The 19271-nt window shown below is 55.3% G+C and overlaps 1 protein-coding gene across 3 annotated transcripts; it reads left to right on the top strand.

The window, feature by feature from the left end:
- The first annotated feature begins 817 nt into the window (after positions 1-817).
- Positions 818-18340, top strand: MYO1G (myosin IG). Of its 3 annotated transcripts, none has more exons than XM_077118502.1 (22): positions 818-1203; positions 2943-3151; positions 3287-3380; positions 4251-4416; positions 4716-4769; positions 6572-6667; positions 6942-7058; positions 7537-7761; positions 7869-8014; positions 8357-8471; positions 8677-8847; positions 9082-9152; positions 10386-10460; positions 10684-10816; positions 11787-11953; positions 12446-12653; positions 14577-14756; positions 15428-15484; positions 16191-16295; positions 16528-16641; positions 17672-17826; positions 17921-18339. In XM_077118502.1, exons 1-22 carry the CDS (start codon positions 1112-1114, stop codon positions 18075-18077), a joined length of 2907 nt encoding a protein of 968 aa, XP_076974617.1. In that variant the 5' UTR covers positions 818-1111; the 3' UTR covers positions 18078-18339. The 3 variants fall into 3 exon arrangements, with proteins under 3 accessions (XP_076974617.1, XP_076974609.1, XP_076974624.1); XM_077118494.1 differs by having other exon boundaries at positions 14577-14800; positions 15340-15484; XM_077118509.1 differs by lacking the exon at positions 2943-3151 and having other exon boundaries at positions 1166-1203; positions 14577-14800; positions 15340-15484; positions 17921-18340.
- The last annotated feature ends 931 nt before the right edge of the window (positions 18341-19271 follow it).

Raw genomic sequence — 19271 nt, 5'->3', positions numbered from 1 at the left:
GTGGCCACATCCCAAGTGTGCTACCTAGAGCAGATTATCTGGGCAAATTCCCTACCCTCCCTGGGCCTCAGCAACCCCATCTACATGCCTCCGAGAATTGTGAGAATTAAGGTGAGACTTAACAAGAGCTTCTAGTACTGTGCCTGACTAATAAATGGTGAGTGGGTGGGTGGATGGATGATGGATGAACAAGAAGATGGTTAGATGCACAAGGGGATCCCATCAAGCACCTTCTTCACCCAAAGAATACTTGCTAGATCTTGTCTAGCCCCTGATTTATGAATCTTCTAGGAAACAGGATCCCCAAGTCCTGGGGTAGAGTGACTGGATGGCGTAGTTTCAGAGGGACACTACATAGAGTCTCTGCCCACCCTCCTTCCCAGGTCCCTGTTGCCAGAAATTGCAGCAGGATGAATTTAGACCCCTGGTCCTTTGGGCAGAGCTAAGCACAAAGCTGCATTTGTCATTTGCATCCCAGGGTGGCCTAGCAGCACACTTTAAACATGTTCTTGCCTTGTCCCCAATCCCAAGTCAACTAAATCAGAAGAAGGACATTAATATTTTTGTTTGTTGTTATTAAGGTCCAATTTACACACAATATTCAGTTCCATGAGTTCTGGCAAACACATACAGCTGTATAACCACTGCCATAATCAAGAAATTGGGGGCAAAAGTTCCACTGATGGATTTAACGTGCTGCCAGGGTGTAAACCCTCAGAATCGCGCCTGCTGCTCAGGGTGGGGCCAGAGAAATCACGGAGGGCCAGGAACTTCCTTCAGAGGCCCAGTAGTGAGCCCTCCAGAGCAGGGAGGGGGTGTGCTGCAGGGAGGACCTGTACATCCGGAGCCCCGGCCTAGCACCCTGGCCTGCATGTGGGTAACGGTTAGGCACACCCTCGCTGGGGAGGGGAACCAGGAAGCAGGGGTCAGAGCACCTCGCAGGGGAAGGGCTGCCCCTCCCGAGGGCCAGAACTGAGTTCCTATTTCACTGCAGAGCTGGAGTGCAGTGTGAGGGCAAGTGGGATCCAGGAGACCCCTGCCTCAGCCATTCTCGCTAGACTGGCACACGAAGGGCAGAGCAGCCAGATTTGGGTGTCCTCTGCTCAGCAGGATGGAAGAGGAAGGCCCTGAGTACGGCAAGCCTGACTTTGTGCTCCTGGACCAAGTGACTATGGAGGAATTCATGGAGAACCTGAAGCTCAGGTAGACCTGGCTTGGGGGTCTGTGGGGTCCCTGGGCTCACTGTTTCCTCCAGGCTCCAGGGCAGATGACTTGGGCACCATCAGCAGGGGAAAAAGGTGGGGCTTTTCTTACCTGACATTTCCTTCAAGGCAGGCAGACAGTGAGCAGTGTGCAGGCCTAGGGAACAGCCAGCTCCATCACAGCTGGTCAGTGCTGGGGTCCACCTCTGGCCCCAGCCTGCCGGCACAGCCAACTTCAGCCAGGTTTTGGAATTAAGCAAGGGACACACCCAGACAGACCAGTGCCTTTGATCTCTTTCTGCCAGCCGGCGCACTTGCTGCCTGACACACCCAGGGCAGTGACCCCCATCTCGGCAGACAGGATCCAGGCATCCCAAAAAGGGACCAGCAAAACCCCACCCCTGCTGGAGCCTGCCACTCTCCTTCCGGCCCCGCCCGGTGCCGTGCTCACTTGCTCCATCTCATTCATGGTGCCTGGCCCCTTGCTGAGCCTGGGGACACTGTGGTGCCATGGGCAGGCCCCTACCCTGGGGATCCAGGACTATGGGGTGGAGACGGTCACCACAGGTGCTGAGATAACTGCTCAGCAGAGGGGCCTGGGGGGGAGGGGTGGCTGGAGAACTGGCCTTGATGCTTGAGGTCTGTGGTGAGGTAGGGCCGATGGGTGCGGCCTGTGCTCCATGCCCAAGTCACAGGGGATGCTGTGCCTTGGGAAGCTCCCCTAGGAGCGTGTGGAGGCAAAAAGACCCATTCACAACATGAAAAGGCAGCCTGGCACCAAGGCCAGGCCTGAGGGACAGAGAGGGACTTAGCAGGGAAATACATCCTTATTACTGCTTGTCATGTTTCTCATTTGCTTCAGCACAGCACTAGGCCCTTCATGTGCATTATTTCATTTAACTCCTTTAAAACCTAGCTGTGAGGCAGGTATTACCACTTCCATTTCCATGATGTGAACCCTGGCCCCAGAGAAGTGTGGTAACTGGCTCCAGGTCACACAGCTTGGAAATGGGAGTGCTCTTCATAGAGCAAGGTCTCTAGGTGGATAAGTTAGAGAACACTCAGAGAAGAGGGTGGACACCCATGGCAGAGGCCAACAGGAAAAGAGGGGAGGCAGGGAGGGCAAGCCCAACGTTCAGGGAACAGGTGGCTGCTGATCCTCCCAGGACAGAAGGTCAAGAGAGCAGGTGGCAGCATACATGGCCACGGGATCCCCTTCAGTAAGCCCAATTTATGGAGAGAAAAGTGTGGGTGGGAGGGCTGTGGCCAGCTTGCCCTGGGCTAAGGAGGTGGAGGAACACCCAGGATTGGTGTTCCCCAGTCCCCTTCTCGGCCTCTACCCCATCTATTTGCCTGGGTGGGGCCACTGGGCTTCCCTCTGCCTCTGGTTCCTGCCCAGGCTTGAAACAGGAAATAGCCCACTGCTAGCCCACAGCCCTCCCTTCCTCTCCCCCTCCAGGCCTCTCTCCGGAGACATTGTCTGCCTTTACCCCCAGCCCTACACCCATCCAAGCAGGGCTGGGGCAACTGCAGCCCCCTCCCTGGGTACTCTCCTCCTTCATGATTCCTGTCCACCCCAAGATGCCCATGGAAGAGCTACTGTAAGAAGGGTCTGTGGGCCTTAAGCACTAGTCAGCTCAGTGCCCCCAAGCCCCGCTCCTTCTGTACATGCACCCCACTCTCAGCTCCTCAAAATGGGGCACATGGGCCAGGGGCTAAGTCTGAGCCACTCCACCCCAGGTTTGAGAAGGGTCGCATCTACACCTACATCGGCGAGGTACTAGTCTCAGTGAACCCCTACCAAGAGCTGCCACTCTACGGGCCCGAGGCCATCATGCAGTACCAAGGCCGTGAGCTCTATGAACGGCCACCCCACCTCTATGCCGTCGCCAACGCAGCCTACAAGGCCATGAAGCGCCGGTCTAGGGACACCTGCATTGTCATCTCAGGTCAGGTAGAGGTGCCTCCAAGGGTACTGGGCTGGTGGGGGGTGGGACCAGGTACCTGAACTAAGATGCACAGCCCCTGGGCCAGGCCTGGTGGATGCAGCCTCACTGGTCTTGTCCGTCTTTCCATCCATCCAGGTGAAAGCGGGGCAGGGAAGACAGAAGCTAGCAAGTACATCATGCAGTATATCGCTGCCGTTACCAACCCAAGCCAGAGGGCTGAAGTGGAGAGGTGAGGGGCAAGGACAACTGGGAGCAAGCCAGGGTGGCTTTGGGCTCATGTATTCAACCTGAGTACCTCAAGTCCTTAGCCAGCCAAAGCTTCCTTCTGCTAATTCAGTGGGGATAGCCCTCAAAAGGTTCCACCCACCGGTAAGCCAAGCTGACCCATGCTCAGAGAAGGGGACACCCTGCCAGCTGGGGGTGGCACTGGGCAGACAGGAAGTAGACGTATGAAGAAGGGCAAGGACACAGCTGGGAAAGGACTGAGCACCACTTGGGCGATCTGACAGTAGACTGAAGTTAGCCAGGAAAGGCAGAGAAAGCTGGGCAGGGCATCTGGCCCTGGACTGGGTGCTAGGAAGGCAGGGTTCCCTGCCAGCTCTGTGGCTCACCAGCTGTGGGCCTTGCAAAAGCAGTTTCCTGTCGGGAGCCCAAGTCTCTTCCTGTTCAGGGTGGGAGTGTGGCTAAGTGGAGGAGACGAATGACAAGTGATGTAAGTTCTCGAATAGATGCAGCTGGCGCCACTGCCCCTCTCTGCAGCTGGAGGCCACGACCATGGGTCAGACCCACATCCTCATTCCCAGATGCTGACCCACTGGGAAAGGGAAGGGAGGGCCCCAGGAGATAAAAAGTCAAGGCACTTAGTACCAGTTGTGAGCATTGCACATTGTGTCTCTTGGCTAGCCTGCATGGAAGGGGTAGGTAAAGCTCCACTTTAGGACATCTGGGAAAGGGTCAGATCTGCTACCCAAAACCCAGGCCTTCGGCTCCCACTTGGTCCTGACAGTCTCTGGGTTTTGTGGGAAGTGGTGACACTGTTCCCCAGCAAGGAGGCTATACATGCTGGTGCCTGGACCCTCTCTCCTGGCCCACCACACAGGGTCAAGGAGGTGCTGCTCAGGTCCACCTGCGTCCTGGAAGCCTTTGGCAACGCACGCACCAACCGCAACCACAATTCCAGCCGCTTTGGCAAATATATGGATATCAATTTTGATTTCAAGGGAGACCCCATCGGGGGACATATCCACAGCTACCTGCTGGAGAAGGTGGGCCCTGCTGGAACCCAAACAGGGTGGGAGCCCCCGGTCCTATACCCCCCTCCTTGACGGGACCATGGTGGAGACCTTTCCAGGCCAGGCGGGCTGGTTAGGGGCTGGGAAGATAGTGTCTCTCCCTATTGGAGATTCAGAGGGCTGGCCCTTCTCCGTGGCCTTCTCCTGGCTTCAGGGTCTCTGCGTCTGGGCCCGAAGGTCTGGGACCACGGATCAAATGACCCTGGGGGCACGCAGCGCAAGGGATTCCCTTGGCTGAGGAACGGGTTCCACAGCTCTCTCCCTTTTCTCAGTCTCGGGTCCTCAAGCAGCACGTGGGCGAAAGGAACTTCCACTCTTTCTACCAGGTGAGCGGCCGCAGGGGCAGTGGAAATGCCGGGCCCGGGCCGGACCGGCTGGGACGGCCCCCACCCCACCCATTATCTTGGCCCTGCCCAGCCCACCTCCCCTGTCCCACCCTCCAAGCCCCGACTTACACCTGGTCCCTTTGCCCAGAGCCCCATCACCCCGCCAGTCCCGTCAGGTCCCCTTCTCCCCCTCAATCCCTCCCACCCACGCCCCGCCCCACCCATTCCCCGAGATTCTAGGCCTCGGGGCTGCAGCAGTGAACAAAACACCTACACTCGCCCCTGCTCTGGTGACAGCCCCTCTTAGCAGGAGCATAGACACAAAGAGCAGTGGATGTAATAGAAGAGTAAATTATAAGTCTGTGGGCAGGTGAAAGAGCACTGGAGGGGAGTCGGGGTGCAGGGGTGCTCCGGGTCAGTCCTGAGACTGTGGCTTTGGAGCCTGCTTTACCAGATGTGAGGAAGTTAGCAGAGGTGTGCGGGGAGAGCTTTCTAGGGAGGCGGAAGGGAACCTGGAGCAATGGAAGGCCAAGCGGGACTCTGAGCTGGACCCGGCTCCTTTCAGAACTTTGAGCGGAGGAGGGACACAATCTGAGTTACAGTTTAAAAGGACCCCTCTGGAGTTGAGGAGGGACTCTAGGGGGACTAAGGTGGGAGCAGGAACTTCAGGGAGAGTTGTTGGACTAGGCAGCAGAAATAGAATCGGGGAGGGGTGTTGGATCCAGGATGGTGCAAAAAGTTTTTTATATATAATTTATATAGTACACACACATAATTATATATGAAGATGTATCCACACAAGTTTTTCCTCCCAATTTATTATGAAAACTTTTATGTATACGGAAAAATGGAAAGAACAGTAGGATGCAGTATGATCCATATATTCTCCACGTAGACTCAATCATTGTTAGCGGTTTGCCACATTTGCTTCTTCTTTGTGTCTATGCATAGTGTTTGCTGTTGTTGAACCATTTGAAAGTTGCAGACTTCATAAGTGGAACTTCTAAATATTTTAGCATTTACCTGTTAGGAATAAGATCATTCTCTCCATCAACGGAATACTATAATCACCCTGAAGAAAATAACAATTCCATATTTGCATCTAATATCGAATCTGTGCTTAAGTGATCCCAGTTGATCCAAGAATACTTGTATCACTATTTTGATCCTGGATACTTTTTCTTTGCCCCTGGGCTTCTTCTTTTTTAAATTGTGGTAACATAAAACAACATAAAATTTCTCATCTTAACCACTTTCAAGTATTCAATTCAGTGCCATTAATTATATTAAGAATATTGTGTTACCATCACTTCTGTCCATTCTCAAAACGTTTCCATTCCCCCCCAAACAGAACTGGATACATTTTTGAGGCAAATCAACAGGATTTTCTGCTGCATTAGCTGTCATAGCCCCTAACCTCGTGGCCCCACCCCACCCAACCACCTATTGCAGTGGCTCCCTCCCTCCTCTCACAGCTGCCACTCTGTGCCCCAGCCTCCACTCTGTACCCACTGACACCTCCCTGCGCCTCAAAACTCCCTGCAGCTCTCAGGTGTTCTCAGGAGAGTCCTCCAAACAACCCACTCCCACTGCAGACAAGATCATGGGTACCTGTTGCCCTAACTAAAGTGTGAGTTCCTTGAGAACAGAGGCTTTCAGTTCCAACAGCCAGTCACAGTGGGGACATCATGACTCTATGATGGAATGAGGAAGGCCTCATCCACAGCTGAATTTATTTCTCATTCTGTGCATGTATATTGAGGGGTCCTAGAGGCTCAGAAAAGGCCTTCTCTCTCCTTCAGTTGCTACAGGGCAGTGACGATAAGGTGCTGCAGGAACTACACTTGGAGAGGAATCCTGCTCTGTATAATTTCACCCGCCAGGGAGCAGGGCTCAGTGTGAGTAGTTGGTGTGAAGCACATACCTATGCTGAGCTTAGCGTGAGTGCGGAGGATGCAAGGGCTCAAATCAGGCATGGACCCAGGGGTCAGTGTGAGTGCTGGGATGTACTGGGTTTGGTATGGCATTGGGGTGGTACACACAGGTCTCTGTGTGAGAACTGGGTACATTGGGCTCAGCATGGCCTGGGGTGGTGGAAACAGGGCCCCGTAGAGTACCTTGGTGCACTGAGCTCAGCACAGCCCTGGGGTTTTGAACCCCTTCTTCCCTCAGGCTTCAGACAGTGATGAGAAGAACCACCAAGCAGTGACCCAGGCTATGAGGGTGATTGGTTTCAGTCCTGAGGAGGTGGGCTCTGTGCATCGGATCCTGGCTGCCATCCTGCACCTGGTGAGCCTGGCTGGGAGAAGCCTCCAAAGGAGGAAGACATTGGTAGATGAGTCTGCTCTTGGGGTGCAAGGGTAGCTGTTGCATCGTGCAGACCTGCCTCTTGGCTCTGGGTGGGGTTTTAGCTCCTGTGGGCCTCTCCGACACAGGATGAGGATAGACAGTGATACATATTCCCCTGTCTGTTGGCTTTGTCAGGACTAAACGTGATAATTCAATTCACATCACATGTTTGACTCAAAGCCCGCACATAGGGAAAGCTTTTCATGAATGAGCACGGCGGGGCAGTGGAATGTGAGCTTGTACTTCAAAGGGTTTTGTAGGTGGGCAGAAGAGGCTCTGTGGGGCTGGCATTGGGACCCTAGGGCAGCTCCGACATGCTCTGGTGCCCCTTCCTCACATTTCTGGCTGAGTCCCACACCCGTGCCTGTCTTTCTCCTCCTTTGGGGGCTGAGCTCCACATAGAATCCCTCATTAACAGGGAAACATTGAGTTTGTGGAGACAGAGGCAGAGGGGCCAGAAAACGGGGGCCTGGCGGTGGCCAAGGAGATGCTGGTGGATCATGTGGCCGCGCTCACGGCCACACCTCGGGACCTGGTGCTGCGCTCCCTGCTGGCTCGCACTGTGGCCTCAGGAGGCAGAGACCTCATCGAGAAGGGTCACACCACAGCCGAGGCCTGCTATGCCCGGGATGCCTGTGCCAAGGTACCCTGGGGGGCAGAGGGGAGGAGTAGGGTGGAGTGTAATTCAGGAGGCCTGGAGGAGGCAAAGTCAGAAGTAGCAAGATGCAGCCTCCCCCTGACCTCTCCCAGGCAGTGTACCAGCGACTGTTTGAGTGGGTTGTGGACCGGATTAATAGTATCATGGAAGCTCGAGGCCGGGACCCTCGACGAGATGGCAAGGACACAGTCATTGGCGTGCTGGACATCTACGGCTTTGAGGTGTTCCCTGTCAACAGGTGGGTGGACCAAGCACATCCCCATCCATGGCAGGCTGGAGCCATGGAAAGCCCAGGTGGGAAAATTCTGGGACTGGTTTCCCATCCACATGCCTCCCAAATCCATTCCAGAATGTGAGCTCCATGGCCAGGGAACAAATTGGGAGTGAAGGAGGGCACAGAGGAGGGAAAGCATCATCCACCATGAAACATGAATGGAGGGATTCTGGGCAGTGGCGCTCCTAAGATGAACATGGGGAGATATTAGGAGAAGGGCTTGCAACCCATTGCACTCATCCCCCAAGTAGTAACAGCTCCCAGGAAGCGGGAGCTGCCTCTGAAAGTCCCCCTCCGATCTCCCAGCTTCGAGCAGTTCTGCATCAATTACTGCAACGAGAAGCTGCAGCAGCTGTTTATCCAGCTCATCTTGAAGCAGGAGCAGGAGGAGTACCAGCGGGAGGGCATCACCTGGCAGAGCGTGAGTGCCGCCCCGGGCTTGGAGGCGGGGACCTGCGCTTAGGGCAGCTGGGATGGGCCAAGGGCAGGGCATGGAGGAAGGCGGCATTTGCAGCTGGTGCTGACCAGGCAGGGAGCAGGTGTGGAGGGCAGCTGCAAGCAGGAAGGTGGGGCCAGCCAGGGAGGACCTCCGGGACCGTCGGAGCTCGCCCCCTCTAAATCCCCAGATCGAGTATTTTAACAACGCGGCCATCGTGGAGCTGGTAGAGCGGCCGCACCGGGGCATCCTGGCCGTGCTGGACGAGGCTTGCAGCTCCGCGGGTCCCATCACCGACCGGATCTTCCTGCAGACCTTAGACACCCACCATCGACACCACCCCCACTACACCAGCCGCCAGGTTCTCCCCGCAGCCCTCCTGAGCCCACTCCAGCCTGTCCTTGAATGAGCCGCGGGGTGATTCGGAGACGCGCCCGGGGCGCATGCATGCTGCCCCCTGGTGGGGACGTTGGGTGTGGGGTGGCACAGTGGGGTGCCGTTATCATCACCCTGATGGCCTCCTCTGCCCAGCCACCTTCGGCAGACTCCCCCATCCCGCACCTCCTATTCCTTGACTCCAACCCCCTCCCCACAGCTCTGCCCTACAGACAAGACCATGGAGTTTGGCCGAGACTTCCGGATCAAGCACTATGCAGGGGACGTCACGTAAGCCCCCACCCGCACCCCATCCCCCGCATCGTGGGGAGTTGGAATACAATTCCATTCCCTTCCCTTTCTCCTTTTTTGAGAAACTGAAAGCAAGCCCTTCACCAGATTCACAAGAACATGAAACAGGATTTTGCACTGTGGTTCACAACCCTGGCTGCAGAAGAGAATTTTCTGGAAAGCATTTAAAAAATTCCCTTGTACAGGCCCTCACCCTGACCCATTGAGTCAGATGGGGGCAAGAGGCAGAGGATTCTAAGCTGCCACCAGAATGGGAACCACCTCTCCATCCAAGGATCAGAGCTTAGCAAATCATCCTGTTAAGATACAGGTCAGCACAGTGGGGGCAGAGGAGGAGCAAGACGCTGCATTTTTAAGAAGATCCCAGGTGGGATGGCAGCTGCAGGTGGACCTCAGAACATACTTGGAGTATAAAGGCCCAGGGGTATTCTTAAGATGTCATTGTTGTTTGTTATTATCATTAATTTACCTGTTGCTTACCTCTTTCTGAAGAGAGTTTGCGGTGACTCACATAGAAAGGTACGTTTGCTTTAAAAGCAAAAATAAAAAATAAAAAAAATAGAGTAAATGGTGATAGTGAAGCAGCCAGAAGTCAGATCTGGTTACAAAATCCATCCCTGGGTCTTTACCAAGTGCTAGAGGTGGAGCCAAAATTTTGGCCCTGAGCTTTGGACCAAAGAAAGGCTGACAAGTGACTCTGAGGTTTTCAGTGCCCACTGGATTAAAATAGACCAATGACTAGAGAGTTCCTGGTAATAATTGTAATCACTGATTTTCACTGACATTAGATGTCCATTGAGGCACAGAGAGGTTAAGGAACACCTCCATGGTCACATAGCTACTAGGTAATAGAACTGGGATTCAACACTTGGACGTTGGCTCAGAGCCATGTGCTCAGCTGCTCTATTCCTCTCCCAGGAAAGTCACTTCTCTTGAGGGTGTCTAACATTATGAGAGAGAAGACAGGTGTGAGAGGGAGAGAGGAGAAGAGGGCCTGAGAGGGAAGGAAGACAGACACTAGCATAGAGAAGCAGATGGCTGTAGGGGGAAGACAGAACAAGAACTGGGTAGAGTGGGGGTTTCCTGGGGGGCTGCTATTGCTTGGAGAGGCCCAGAAGCCACCTTCTGTCTGTCTGCCCAGCCGGTCCAGCCTGTGACCTCCTACCACCATCCCAACTGTTTCCTCCCTTTGCCCACCCTGGCCTCCTGCAGGTACTCCGTGGAGGGCTTCATCGATAAGAACAGAGACTTCCTCTTCCAGGACTTTAAGCGGCTTCTGTATAACAGGTGAGCATGGCTCTGCTGGGACAGGGCCTGGGTGGTGGGAGCCGGGGGGCAGAAGTCATGAACTTGCATGGGGAGAGGTTGAAGTCTCACCCCCTGACTCTGCGGCAGGGAGACTGAAGTTCAAGCTCAAGGCTACACAGCTTGTAAAGGGCAGAACTGGAAGCATGGGGTGGGAAGGCTGCTGTCCTGTGTCAAGCAGCCAACCTGTGGCCTGTGTTTGCAGCATGGACCCCACCCTTCGAGCCATGTGGCCAGATGGACAGCAGGACATCACGGAGGTGACAAAGCGCCCCTTGACAGCCGGCACTCTCTTTAAGAACTCCATGGTGGCCCTGGTGGAAAACCTGGCCTCCAAGGTACCCAGTCCATCACACCACCACCACCACCCCCAACCCTCCTCTTGTGGCCATGAGTGCTGGGGCCACGCTGGGTCCCAGGACCTTGCACAGACCGAGCTCCATGCGTGGGTGTGAGTGTGTTCATTTCCTGTTTTCTGTGTGCCATATCCACCCTGGGCATGGGTTAAGATGTCTAGACTTTGAACAACCCATCACACCTAGAAGGTAGGAGAGCTGGCATTTGAACCAGCTTTTCTGCATCCCAGAGGCAATGGGCCAGGGATGCAGAAAAGCTGGAAGAGATCCTGCTCCGAGATTGGGTTGCCCCTGCTTATCATACACCAAAAGCCACAAGGTTAGTTTCTGGCAGAGTGGGAGACTGGCCCGAAGTGAGAGATGGAGAGGCAGGGAAAATTATGGCAGGGCCCGACATGATCATGACAAGCTGAGTGCAGCACTGTCCAGGTGAGAGAAACAGAAAGGACTGACTGGAGCAAGACACTTGCTCCTTCTTCACCCTGCCCAGTGCTTCCCAATCCCCTATTCCCCCAGAGTACTCCACCCTCAGCCCTAAAGCCTGGGTTGGAACCAGCTCTGCCCCTGTGCTTGCCTTCCTACCGGCCACCACCTGGGTCCACAGTGCCCTCATTCTGTCCATGTATTCATCAATCCTCAACTCTCTTCTTGGCCTGGGCTCCTCTGCCTGCTGTCCATTCTCCTTGGCCTCCTCTTCATGAGTGAGGTGGCCCCTTGCTCTCCCTCTTCTCCACCTGCAAGACAGGAAGCTATTGGACCACCAGGTGGGTGGACCTGAGCCCATTGCCACTTCCCAGCTCTGCAGCCGTGGCTGAGAACTTGGCTCTCACCCCTAATCTACAACGGGGTGCAGAGAGGTCGGGGAGGTGGGACTCAGGGTGTGGTGCTCGGCAGGTTCTCTTTCCTGGCCCTATGCTGAGTCCCCTCTGTCCCTGGCCTCTGGGACCTGTAGGAGCCCTACTACGTCCGCTGCATCAAGCCCAACGAGGACAAGGTGGCTGGGAAGCTGGACGAGGGGCATTGCCGCCACCAAGTCTCCTACCTCGGGCTGCTGGAGAACGTGCGGGTCCGCAGGGCCGGCTTTGCTTCCCGCCAGCCCTACCCTCGATTCCTCCTCAGGTACTGGCACCCCAATAACTGTGCCACCCTTTCCTATGCTCCCCCAGGCCCGGGAGCCCTGGTCACATCCATCACTGCTCTGGGCCTTGGAGCCCCGTGAAATACAAAGGTAGACCAGATGATCCCTAGAGTGGTGCTTCTCAAACCTTAACATACTGGAGTCAGAGTGTGTAAGGACACCTGTGCAAGCAAAAGTTTCACTGTGAGGGTGCACAGGTAGTTCAGTGTAGAATGCTCTTGCCTTCCATGTGGGAGACCCAGGTTCAATTCCCAGACCATGTACCCCCTCAAAAAATTTTACTTCGTACTCCAAGAGTGGTTCCTGGAGGATATCTGCCCCATGGAACAGGGTTTGGGGGTGGGGGGTGGGGAACAACGTCCCCAGCAGCTCACAGCATCCTGTTTGCTCCCCTGGGTGGGGTCAGGGTGGACCCCCACAGCCCTCCTTCTGAGGGTCTGGACTTCCCTGCCACCCCATCCCTGTGGTGATAGGTATAAGATGACTTGCGAGTACACCTGGCCCAACCACCTGCTGGGCTCAGACAGGGCAGCTGTGAGTGCCCTCCTGGAGCAGCATGGGCTACAGGGGGACGTGGCCTTTGGCCACAGCAAGCTGTTCATCCGCTCCGCCCAGACCCTGGTCGCACTGGAGCAGAGCCGGGCCCGCCTCATCCCCATCATCGTGCTGCTGCTGCAGAAGGTAAGGCCGGCAAGATGTGCCCTCTCCAGCCCAGGAGTATGGCAGGGCCCATGGGATCTGGGTCAAAGGTGGTCTTTCCAGGACCACAGGCAACCTTTTGTGGTTGCAAAAGGCAGAACTACAGGTTAAACTGACTTAGCGGGTATGAATACAGTTTAGGTTGCTACAAAGTCCTTTGGGTCACCAGCTTCAGCCCCAGCTGGATCCAGTCGCTCAAAATAGGGTTTTCAGAAATCTGGCCAGTCTTCCTCCCTCTCTCCTGCCTTCCTTCATCTCATCCTCCCATCCTTCCTTAAAAACTATCTACTATGGAATATTTCAGACTTAGGAAAATATAGGGAACGGTGTACTGAACCCCCACACTTCCTTTGCTCAGCTTCACTCATGGTCAGTGTGGTTTGTGTATCCATCTGAGCCCCTCTCCCAACTATCTGGAAGCAAATCATTTCATTCACAATCATTTCCGCATGCATTTCTAAAGGCAAAGGGTTCTTCCCCTTCCCCCATAACTTTTTACTTTGAGAAATTTCAAACCTACCTAAAAGTTGAAAAAGTTTAGTACGATGAATACCAAATACCACTCACTTGGATTGCTAACTTGTGCTTTGTCTTTCTCTTCACACACACTCATGCATGTTTTCCTTGAATCATATAAAGTCAGTTGTAGACATCATGCACCCTTAAATATGTCAGCAGGCGTATCTCACAAACAAGGACGTTCCCCTTTAAAACCATGGTGACATCAGCACATTCAAGAAATTTAACTGATAAAATAATCTACATATCTGGATATCTAATGTGTAGGCCATATTCAAATTCCCACAATTATCCCAGTATAATGTGTTATGGCTTCATAAAGACCAGAGTCCAATCTATAATCATACATCATGTTTAGTTGTTTCTTTTTTTCTCCTATAATATATAGAGGTTATTTTTTAAAAGATATATATTAAGAGGTTTATTGCAAGGAATTGACTTATATAATAGTGGGAGTTGCTAGGCAAGTCTGAAATCCATCATAAAGGGCAAGCTAGAGCTCTGAGGCTTGGGGTGAAGGGGCTGACTCTAGGTGTAATTTCTTCTAGTTTCTGCCCCGTCTGCCTTCCTTTTATAAGGACCTCTATGGTTAATTGAACCCACATGGATAACCTAAAATAATTTCCTATCTCAAGATTTTAAATCATATTAGGGATTATTTTGAGAACATAACCACTATACCATTATCACTGACTTAAAAGTTAACACTGATTTATTATCATCATCTAATATTCAGTCAGTATTCGAACTTCCTCAATTATCATCTCATAATATATATATTTTTAGTTTCTTCAAATCATGATCTAAATAGTAGCCATATGTTGCAGTTGGCCGCTGTATTGCTTAGGCCTTTTTCAGGCTGTACCTGCCCCTGAGCTGCCTGCCTTGTGGGGTTTCTGCAGTCTGGGCTTTGTGATCGCCTTCTTCTGGTGCTCTTTCTCACGTCCGCTGTCTCCTGATCTCCGGGGAGTCAGTAGTTAGATCTAGATCAAGTCAGATTCCAGATTGGGCAAGTGCGCTTAGGCCTCAGAGGTGGGAAAGCCTGTCCATCTCTGCAGTCATGTGTGGCCTGGGGGTCCCTGAGCAGGGCCAAACAACAAGTCCCAGCTTAAAATGCCTAGAACAGAAAAGCAGCTTTCTCCCAGAGGTCCTGGTGGGTCAGGGCACAGACGGATCTCTCAGGTAGGCAGGTCAGCACCCCCAGCCCCTCCGGCTGTGGGTGGTGGGAGGTTGGCTTCCATGGAGCCAAGCCAAGGCATTTTTAGGGAAGAGGGGTAAACAGGAGATGCCTCTTGAATAAAGCCCCCGGGGGGAGCCGAGAGGGCGGGGGGGTTAGGGGCTCCCGTGGCCCTGCGGGGCCCTCACCGCATGTTGTCATGCTTCCAGGCCTGGCGAGGCACCCTGGCCAGGTGGCGGTGCCGGCGCCTGCGCGCCATCTACACCATCATGGGCTGGTTCAGGCGGTGCAAGGTGCGTGCTCACCTGTCAGAGCTGCAGCGACGCTTCCAGGCCGCACGGCAGCCTCCACTCTACGGCCGTGACCTCACCTGGCCGCCAGCCCCCGCTGTGCTGCAGCCCTTCCAGGACACTTGCCAGGCACTATTCTGCAGGTACGCCCACCCCCACCCCTCTGACCGGGCTTTTTTGCCACCTGCCATCGTCCTTGGTGTACTCGTCCAGACCTGTACCCCAAAACCCCAGTGAACACCTGAGACCCATTGTCCAGTCTTCACAGAAGCCTGTTGGGTAGACAGAGATAGGCCCATTTTACAAGTGAGAACCCCAAGGCTGTACCCTAGGCCCCAGGGTGGGTGGGGCAGAACTCCAGGCACACCCTGGGCATTTGGGAGGATGCCGGCCTCTGCTTGGTTCCAAGTGGTTGATGGCTATGCTCTGCCGAAGGAGGTCCTGTGGGGTCTGGGGATAACTTTGCATTTTCTCAGGGCTTTGAGGGCTGAGTAGGAGTTCTCCAGGTGAGGAGGGGAAGGGGGTGCAGAGAAGAGCAGTACATTTGGAGATGGGAAGACTCTGGATGGTGATGGGGTCCTGAGGCCACCTTCCATGGGCAAGTGTCAGGAAAGGGAGGCCCTGTGGAGGCTGCTTGGCAGGCCACCCAGTATGTCCGTCTGACCATCCACCTCCCTCCCAGGTGGCGCGCCCGGCAGCTAGTGAAGAACATTCCACCTTCAGACATGGCCCAAATCAAGGCCAAGGTAGCCGCCATGGGGGCCCTGCAGGGGCTGCGCCAGGACTGGGGCTGCCAACGGGCCTGGGCCCGTGACTACTTGTCCTCGGTGAGCCGTGGGTGGGAAGGGCAAGGGGGGAATGTGCAGGGGATGCCAGTTCCCCGAGGAGCTGGCTCATGGCTGTCATTGCACCTGTCAATGAATCTTCTTGCCCCCCTCAGCTGCCCCCTCCTCTGGGCAGGCCTGTCTTGCCTCTTGATTGGGCCACTCTGACCTCTTCTTCCTCTGAGGTCGAAGAGTTTCCAACTCCCCACCCCCCACCCATTATAATTTCACTCCCCCACTCCCACGGGGGGCCGTAAGCAGAGACTCAGGGTGGCACAGGGCTTGTCAAGTTTCCCCCGAACCTTCTTCACCCTAGGACCCTCTGCGCAGCCACGCCCAGTCCAGTCCTGGCTTGATGTGAGGCAGGGGGATGGGCAGAGGGTACAGGGAATGGGGAGCTTAGGGGTTTAGGTAGAAGAGAAGGAAAGGGCTTGGATTTGCAGGCCTAGACTTTCAGAGCTACAAGGCTCTGCATCCTCTGTCCTCATGGGACCTGTAGTTCACCCATGGCCAGCTGCTGGTAGGGCTTGAGTCCCCCTACCTCAGAGTGGGGGCCCTCACAGCACAGCTTGGTTTCTGGAGGGGCAGGTGGGGTGCACCCATGAGTTGGGACTCTCAGTTAATTGAGCATGGCTAAGAGAATTAGACTCTCCTGCCATCTGATCCCGAGGCTGGCCCCTGAGACCCCGTCTGTCCCTGCTCCTCTCAGGCATCTGACAACCCCACAGCCTCAGGCCTCTTTGCACAGCGACTGAAGAGCCTTCGGGAGAAGGACGGCTTTGGGGCTGTGCTGTTTTCTAGCCACGTCCGCAAGGTAGGAGGCTGGTGCAGGGAGAAGTGTGGGCATGAGGGAGACCAGATTGGGATCTGGTCTGCACCCAGAGCCCAGTTTAGAAGCTTCAGGGTTGCTCCAGAAACTTTCCAAATCCCCCCAACCACCCAGGCAGGAGGGTACAGCCAGCAAGGGGCAGGCAGGAAGGGACAGGGCCTTCTCTCAGGCCCATGTACCAGGGCCAGGCAGACCCCAGCCGCTCTCCCCTTTGCAGGTGAATCGCTTCAGAAAGAGTCGGGACCGGGCGCTCCTGCTCACAGACCGGCACTTGTACAAGCTGGAGCCAGGCAGGCAGTACCGAGTGATGCGGGCTGTGCCTCTCCAGGCGGTGAGCATCCTTGCTTGGTGCCCCTGGGCTGGGAGACAAAGAGAGCAGGGCAGGATTTGTAGCCCCCTCCCCTCTGGTCTCTCTGCTGAAAACCCCATGTGGCTCCTCCTAATGGCACCTTCTCCTCTAGGGGATCTGCCCCATCAACCCCTCTGGCTGCAGTTCCCTTGTCTCCTTCTGCTCTCTGCTCTCTGGACCAGACCAAATGACACCCCCTGTCCCCACATCTGCTCCAGGCCGCCACCTCTGTGCCCGGCTGGAAGGCTCCCTCCCCATCTCTGCATGCCAGAGACATACCCACAAACCCCTTGCCTCCTTTGGGATCCCCTTCCTGGTCCCTCTCTACTGGCCCCACTTCGAGTTACAGTTCCTGGGATTCTCATCTTCTCTCTCCCCCAAGTCAGGGAGCAACCTGAGGGCAGGGAGAGAGACCCATTTACCTTGGGTCCCCCACAGTTCTGCAAGGACCAAGGCTGGCTTAGAGATCTCTGTACCTCCAGAATTGAAGGGGCTTTAGCAGTACACCATCCCACACAGTCGCCACTAGGTTCATAAATTTAATTAAACTTAAATGAATGAACACTAAGAAAATTAAAAATGCAGAATATCAATCGCAGTAGCATATTTCAAGTGCTCAGTGGCCATGCATGGCAAGTGGTGACTGTGTTGGCCCATGCAAATATAGAATATTCCATCGCCACAATAGGAGGCCCTATTGCACAGCCCTATCGCATAGCAGACAACCCCGCTTGTCCAATCTTTTCCTTTTGGAGTTAGGGACTGTTGGAGCAGAGAAGCAGAGAGCACTCAGTGGAGGGGTGCTCAAGAATGTCTTTCTAGGTAGGGGGTGCTGGAGGGAGATGTGTTGGGGTTGGGGGGCGGGGCTCTGAATAGGCAGGAGGGCGATGGGCGAGGGGAGGGCAGGGGCAATGGAGCACACCCAGATGCTCTGTGGTGCCCTGGTGGGGCAGGGTGCTGGACCTAGTTCTGGGGCTCACTTGCACACCTGACCATACACCTCCGCGCTCAGGTGACAGGGGTCAGTGTGACCAGTGGGAGGGACCAACTGGTGGTGCTTCATGCTCGGGGCCAGGATGACCTGGTTGTCTGCCTGCACCGCACCCAGCCAGAACTAGACAACCGCGTCGGGGAGCTGGTGGGCGTGCTGGCTGCCCATTGCCAAGGGTGAGTCCCAGGTCACAGGGAGGCTGTGGGGTGGCGGCAGGGGCCCTGGCCTCTCCTTGACCCCTCTCCTCTACCTCACCCGCCCCCACTTCAGGGAGGGCCAGGCCCTGGAGGTCCGCGTCTCTGACTGCATACCCCTAAGCCAGCATGGAGCCCGGCGCCTTGTCTCCGTGGAGCCCAAACCCGAGCAGCCAGCCCCAGACTTTCGCTGCAGCCACAATGCCTTCACCCTCCTCTGGCCCAGCCCCTGAGCCAGCTGCACCCAGGTCCTTGCACCTGGTACCCTGCCCCCTGAGGTCTAGGACTGCTCCGTCTGTGGCCCCCAGCTGCTGAACTTTCAGCTCACTGCCCAAATAAAATCTGTTGTGTCTGTTTCTGGTGTGGGCTTGTGCGTGGAGGTGGACAGGCATGGTCACTGGTCCCTGCCACTCTCGCCTGGATGGAGCCTCCATGTGGGCCAGGTAAGCCTGCTCTGCTTGTGCTGCACTGTGAACTTGACCCCTGCTTGCCCCCTGTGGGGTAACCCTGAACTAGGAGGAGCCTGGACTCAAGCTCTGAGTGGGAGACCAGAGCATTATCATTCTGAAATGCCCCAGGCTGCCTCTTCTGGGTTACAGAATGTCCCAGGCTGGCATCAGCTCTCTCGCTCCTTCTTTGCTCTCTCCCCATGCGCAGTTTCCCACGGGGTTCCAGTGAAGGTTTGAGGTCACTAGGGGGTGCTGCAGGGCAGCAGTGCTCTGGGGAGGATGCTGCTCAGCCCCTGTGTTCCACATAGGTGTCGGGGGCGTAGGTGTGGAGGTTGTAGGACGCTTGCCTCTGAAACACAGCCACCTGAGAGACAGAGGGGACGAGGGCAGGGCCAAGGCCCCTAGCATTGGGGAGCATGGGCCACAGGGCAGTAGCCAGGAAGAGAGGCTGGGATGGACACCTACGCCCTGCTCTGGCCAGCAAGGCTCCGGATCCAGTCCCTGAGTCACCCTCCCTTCCTTCCGCAGGCACCTCCTCTGCTCTCACAGCTGCCTCCTGCCTCTTCTTCCTGGATGCACCCTAAATGCAGGGGCTTCCCTCACTTTGTGCAGCTTTGGTGTGGGGAGTGGAGTCTGACAGGGCATCTGACTGCCGTGGCCTTAGAGTGTAGTATCTGAGCCATCAGCTACGACTCCCCCTTGACACCTCTCCAGATGGCTGGCAGTGGAGTCCAATCTTGCCACACGGATGTCCACATGGCTTGGGGAGCACAGCCTGACTCCCAGGCCAGCTCGGCCCAGCCCCACCCTTGGCACTCAGAGAGCCATCTCCCAGAGTCTCTCCCAGGAGCTGCAGGCTTCGGGATAGGCTGGAGGCCTCCCGTGCAAAAGCAGTGCACTGGTCCCTTTTTTGGTCCAAAATCCTAACTAAACGGTCCTAGGGTCAGATGGTTCTCTCTGCCCTCTGCACATCACCCC

Source organism: Tamandua tetradactyla, chromosome 1 (genome assembly GCF_023851605.1).
Source record: "Tamandua tetradactyla isolate mTamTet1 chromosome 1, mTamTet1.pri, whole genome shotgun sequence".
Lineage (NCBI taxonomy): Eukaryota > Metazoa > Chordata > Mammalia > Pilosa > Myrmecophagidae > Tamandua > Tamandua tetradactyla.
The sequence above is the reverse complement of the archived record's forward strand: the minus strand, read 5'-3'. Positions and strand labels throughout refer to the sequence as shown.

What these genes read in the sequence shown, in the direction of transcription:
- MYO1G (XM_077118494.1), top strand. Translation starts at nt 1,112, where the DNA reads ATGGAAGAGGAAGGCCCTGAGTACGGCAAGCCTGACTTTGTGCTCCTG. An exon ending in ACTTCCACTCTTTCTACCAG is followed by an intron (nt 4,770 to 6,571) that starts GTGAGCGGCCGC and finishes TCTCTCCTTCAG; the next exon opens with TTGCTACAGGGCAGTGACGA. An exon ending in CCCACTACACCAGCCGCCAG is followed by an intron (nt 8,848 to 9,081) that starts GTTCTCCCCGCA and finishes CCCTCCCCACAG; the next exon opens with CTCTGCCCTACAGACAAGAC.